We start from the raw sequence: 6,089 nt of genomic DNA, 5'->3' as shown, positions 1-6,089 counted from the left end.
GTCTCTGTACATCATCTATTTCTAAGCGACTCTTAAAGCAAGCAACAAATAGACAAGTATTTCTGCAATCTTGATAAATTGTCCTTTAGATCATTTTTCACGATAGTGGCAGAGATGGTGAAGATGCTGCTGTCACCACTGCACCGCTGCTGCTGTCATTGGTAGCAACCGTTGCTATTATTGTTTAACTATTAATCAGCTGTGAAGTGAACATGTAGAACTTTGGCCAAACACTCTTCTGCTGTGGCTATCCTTATTTTTTTTTTTTTTTTAGCTTCTATTTCTGGCAGTTCTAACAATTATACAAGCCTCTCCATTTGATGTATATTTTTTTGTCTGACTGCTAATTCATAGTTGTATGGTGGGGCAGAAGTCTTAGGTTATTGATGTTACTTAACTCCGAGTCAGCTCTAAATCAAACTGACCTATGTATGATAAAAAGTATTTCAGATGTGAACATCTCATCTTCCTCCTTGGCACAGTACACCCAGAAACCCATTATCCAATATCTTTTTGTTTTCAAAAGCAGTATGATGTGGTTTGAGGAAAATTTAGCTACCATTTCATGTAGAGGTTCAATCACTGGCTTCGGGCTGGCTTACCATATTTCTGTTGAAGGGAATAGATTCAATAACCACTCTGCTTTTATACACTGAAGCATTCAAATATATTTATAGCCAATGAGGGCAAGCCTGAATATTGTTGGGCCATCATTGCCCTGCTGTTTGTCAGTAACACAGCCTTGCAAGTGCACTCATACACACACACTCACATACATACATTCCCTCTCTTTCTCTCTCTCTTTCTCTCTCTCTCTCTTTCTCTCTCTCTCTGTCTATTTATCTATCTCATATACCTCCCCTACCACATGCAAAGCAACAGATGATTTTGAAAAGTTAATGTTTCCATTTATAGTTTATGTGTTTATAATACTACATGAATAAAGACTGACCCATTTACTTTTAGCAATATCACCCCACCCTTTCCACCTGGAAAACTTGTTTGGTTAAGGCATATACACTATGACTGTGAACTCAGTTGCATCAATCAGCCACCAAACATTTTAAATTTACAATAACATTACTACCACTACCTCTAATATTGTAGCCAACTACCTCTGCCAACATTGACAATAACTGTAGTAGACTATGAGAAACTCTGTGAGGCTGTTGACCTGCTAGACATAGTTATCAAATATTCAAATCACATTGTGAAAGAAAGGAAAAGCCACATCGTATTTCATATTTCCAGATACAAATAAATTAAAGATGGAATGGTCATACACAAGATGTCTTTGATCATAGATGTGCTCAGCTGAGGCTGATCTAGTGATAAACAACAACAGAGCTTAAGGGGTTACAATTCATGGCTACAGTTAAGACCACATGTAACTTATGTGTCCAATGAAGCCTCTATGTGGTCACGTAGTCTGCTAAAAATAGACACAAAATCTCTCTATCAAATCACACTTTATCGTCTTAACCCTTTAGCATTTAAACCAGCCATATGTGACCTAAATATTCTACCTGTTTTATGTTCAAATAGGACAGATCTGATCTCTCACATCTACCCTACAATATCATTCTACAAATAAACAAGCATATCATCAGAATCTCAAAGCTACAAAATAAATCACGATTGATTGAAGACAGTGTGGATGCCCTTCCTAGTGGTTGGCGTTAGGAAGGGCATCCAGCTGTAGAAACTCTGCCAAATCAAATTGGAGCCTGGTGTAGCCATCTGGTTTCACCAGTCCTCAGTCAAATCGTCCAACCCATGCTAGCATGGACAGCGGACGTTAAATGACGACGATGGACTCTCCCAAAATTTGACGACGTATGAGGGTTCAACAATTTTTTACTGAACAACCACACAAATGATTTGTTTATAGTGATTTTATCCAACATATGCCCCTCTCAGAGTCACACACTTATTGCAGCAGTCCTTCAGTCCCTGTAAAAGAACTCAGAAGACTAGGTCTCCGATCTTTGCAATACCCTTAAAGCCAGGAATTTTACAGCACCCACTCATATGTTATGGAATTCATATGTTATGCACTTTCAGCGCACCCTTCCCTGCTATTGACTTGGTCACCTAGGTAACAGAAGCTATCAACTACTTCTAGTTGTTCTCCCTGGAATGTGGCAGAAGTTGTTCTCTGCACATTTCCAGTGTTTATTGCTCCTGAACATCTGCCACATACAAAAACTATCTTCCTAGTTAGCCTTCCTTTGATATTGCTGCACCTCTTATGTGTCCATAGCTTACACTGGGTACATCTTATAGAGTTTCTACCTACACCTTTTCTACAGATCGAGCAGGGCCATCTACCTGAAGAGGTTTGTGGTGTGTCTACCTTTTTACTTATTAGGACTTTGGTTTTAGCTAGGTTGACTCTAAGGCCCTTCGATTCTAGTCCCTGCTTCCACACCTGAAACTTCTCCTCTAGTTCTGATAGTGACTCAGCAATTAGAGCAAGGTCATCAGCATAGAGGAGCTCCCAGGGGCAGCCTGTCTTGAATTCCTGTATTATTGCCTGGAGGATTATGATAAATAGGAGGGGGATGGGGACTGAACCTTGGTGGACCCCTACCTCTACCTAGAATTCTTCACTGTACTCACTAACCATTCATCTATCCCTAGTTTCCTCATTGACCATCAAGTAAGGGATCGGGAGACCCTGTCAAAGGTTTTCTCCATGTCAACGAAAGCCAGATACAGAGGTTTATCTTTCGCTAGGTATTTCTCCTGCAGCTGTCTTACCAGAAATATAGCATCAGTGGTGCTTTTCCCTGGAACGAATCCAAACTGCATCTCATCTAAGCTGACCCTCTCCGTGACCTTCATTACCTGGTCCAACAACTTGATACCACTGTAATTTTTTGTATCTAAAGCGTCACCTTTACCTTTGTAGCAGTTGACTATGGTGCTGCTACACCAGTCATTGGGTATGACTCCTTCGTGTATCACCTGGTTAACTATACGGGTGACTAGGCTATAGCCGAGACTACCAGATATTTTGAGCATCTCTGCAGTGATTCCTGATGGGCCGGGGCTTTCCCTGTCTTCATACTCTTGATTGCTTTATCTACCAAGGTACTGTCAATTAGGATAGCTGGTCCCTCTGTTTGGGTTGACATTAGGCAGACTCTCTTTCTCCCATTCATTCTCTTTATTAAGCAACCTTTCATAGTGACGTCTCCAAACCTCTCTCTTTGCAGCCTCGCTTAGTGCAAGCGAGCCATCATCCATGCGGACACATTTCTCTCTTACGACATCACAATTCTCTCTCACACACTGTCTTGCAACACGAAATACTTCAAGTCTTTGGTCCTCATGGTGCAGAACACTGACAAATGTTTTCTTATCTGCTTCCCCTCTGGCTAAATAAACCTGTCTCCTAGCTTCCCTTCTGGCAGTCTGATACAATTCCTTGCTACCTCCATTCTTCCAAGCACGTTTCTTTTGTCTAGTATCCCTGTCAACAACACGTTACTTTGGGTCGAGAGAGGACTTTACACCATCCACAGATCTGGTCAGTGGCCCTCAGCAGGTGGTCCTATAGAAACCTCCAATTGTCTTCCACATTATGTGATGCGATATCCTCTTCTATTTCGTCGAAGGCTTCAAGTAACACATCTCAAAATTTCTGTCCATTTGCAGGATCTTTAAGCTTCCAGACCCTTCTCCTCCAAGCTAGTCTACTTCTGGGCATCCATTTAGCCCCGATCCCGAAGCCGCTAACTACTAATCTGTGTTGAGGGGTACATTCTTCGCGTGGGAAGGTTTTGGCATTTATAAGCAGTCCTCTTTCTCTTTTTCTGGCGAGGATATAGTCAATTTGGCTAGTGTGTCTGCCAGAACAGTAGGTGACTAGGTGACAGGCAGGTTTCCTGAAGTTGGTATTGCAAACCATAAGATCATTTGCATTACAGAACTCCAGCAGTCTGGTTCCCTCCTCATTGCGGGAACCAAAGCCATAGCCTCCATGTACGCCATGGAAGCCCCCTGCATGCTGTCCCACATATCCATTGAAATCACCAGCCACAAATATGGAGAGAGAGATGTATACATACACACACACGCACACACATATGTAGTATCTTAAAATTATCCCTTTTCTTTGAGTCTCTCACAGTTTCCACTTCCTATTTTCTTTCTCCAAGTCATAGGGAAATTTCAGTCTGTTAAGAATTTTATGTGTATAACTTTCAGTTCATCAATACTTACTTGATTTGTTTTAATCCATACCATTGATTTCATCATCATCATCATCATCGTCGTTTAACGTCCGCTTTCCATGCTAGCATGGGTTGGACAATTGTATTTAAAGTTCTCTCTTTCTGTCTTTTCTGTTGAAACTAGAGCTGTATCTGCTCCTCTGAACTCCCAGATTTTGTGTAACTCTTACTTAAATATATGTAATACACCATCTACTCCTCTTCTCATTGTTACATCCACTCTGCTCAGAACTGCACTCATCTGGAATTCTCTCTTTGCTGTTTTGCTTTCCAGCCATGACTATGTCATCTTAACTTCAGCATATATTATTGTCTAATGTACCGAAGGATACATTAAACAAGTTTTTCTTTCATTTTTTTAATGGTAAGGTATTGTTTGAGGAGAATTTGGTTGCTATTTCTAGTAAATTGAAATGCCCTATCAAGTTTCATTGGTCCTTGCCTATATTTTTCCTCCTGGAAAAAATTTAGACTGTACATCAAACAATATTATCAATAATACCAAACCAAAATTATCTCTCTGACCTCAATTCTAAGCAGCTTTAAAAGTGCTGCTGGCACTAATTCCTTTCCTTGCTACTAACCACTAAGACGATGAATCAGCCTGTAACATAGTCACTCAGCCTGCTAGAAATAGCAGCCAAATCTCCCTCAACTTATACCTTATCATCTTAAATAAAAGAAGACATTCGATAATGTAGTCAAGAATAATTATAAGAGATGGGATTGTCATGGTTGGAATACCTGTGATCATAGTTCTCTTCAATCAGAGATAACTTGGGACTAAACAACAACTCTCTACAAGTTTGGTCAAGACACTAGAAATAGGAGCCATGTATCTCTCAAGTTATACCTACTCACTTAACCCTTTAGTATTCAAACTGGTCATATCTGGCCAAAATATTCTACCAGTTTTATCTTCAAACTGATTCATATCTGGCCTTTGACACCTACCCTACAGAGTAATATTTAAAAATAAACAATGACATACTTAAAATCTCCCAGCTATGAAATAGTACATGATCAATTTGAAATAATGTGAATACATAAGCATTATGTTTGAAACAGTAATTTGAATATGAAAGGGTTAAGAAAAAATTATTGGACACATTGAACAATGTACATATTTATACATAAAAAGGCAAGATGGTTACTGTTTAAATGCCTTTGATCACAGGTCTGCTAGACCAGGACTGACCTGGGGCTAAATAACTAACTAATAAAGCAAAAAGCCTTCCAACCTGAGTTCCACTCTTGTTATGGTTGAACGGTTAACAGTAATCTAGCCATAAAATATTTTGCTCTCACAGTGTGTGTACGTTCAAACAAGCTTAGTAATTATGTCGCTGTGGAAAAATAGAACTAAAGCATAAAAAGATAATACCAGCTTTAATAATTCTTCTCTTCTGTTTACAGAATATCCAGATTGCCTGTTTGTAAATAAACAGCGAAAATGTGAAATGAAATCTCCACCAAAGATACATGCTGTGGGTAAAAGTTCTGGTATGTATGTGTGTATATATATATATATATATATATATATATATATATATATATAATTTAAATAATAAGGGTGAAAAATTGAATATTAATTTGATTAATATCAATTTAAAACCAGTGGTCTAGCAAATTGCAAAAATCTGAAGATTCAGAAAAATTATACTACATACATATAAGAGGGATGACCACTAAGTGGACATCCATTTTCGAGAAGTCAGACCACCTATGGTCTGACCACTAAGAAAAGATTGTTCTCAAGAAAATTCAGCAAACACCAGAACGTAAGCGAGCAAGACAAATGAAAAGATACAAAATATAAAAATTAATCATGGTTTTGTTGTCACCACT

The 6,089-nt window shown here is 38.9% G+C and overlaps 1 protein-coding gene across 2 annotated transcripts in view; it reads left to right on the top strand.

The window, feature by feature from the left end:
• Positions 1-6,089, top strand: part of LOC106869342 (NOP protein chaperone 1-like) — a 49,580-nt gene that overhangs the window by 26,122 nt on the left and 17,369 nt on the right. For both annotated transcript variants that reach the window (XM_052972107.1, XM_052972111.1), the window contains one exon: positions 5,658-5,744. In XM_052972107.1, coding sequence (XP_052828067.1) covers positions 5,658-5,744 — 87 coding nt within the window. The remainder of the gene's footprint in view (positions 1-5,657; positions 5,745-6,089) is intronic.

Source organism: Octopus bimaculoides, chromosome 1 (assembly GCF_001194135.2).
Source record: "Octopus bimaculoides isolate UCB-OBI-ISO-001 chromosome 1, ASM119413v2, whole genome shotgun sequence".
NCBI lineage: Eukaryota > Metazoa > Mollusca > Cephalopoda > Octopoda > Octopodidae > Octopus > Octopus bimaculoides.
This window is presented reverse-complemented; position numbering and strand designations above follow the sequence as displayed.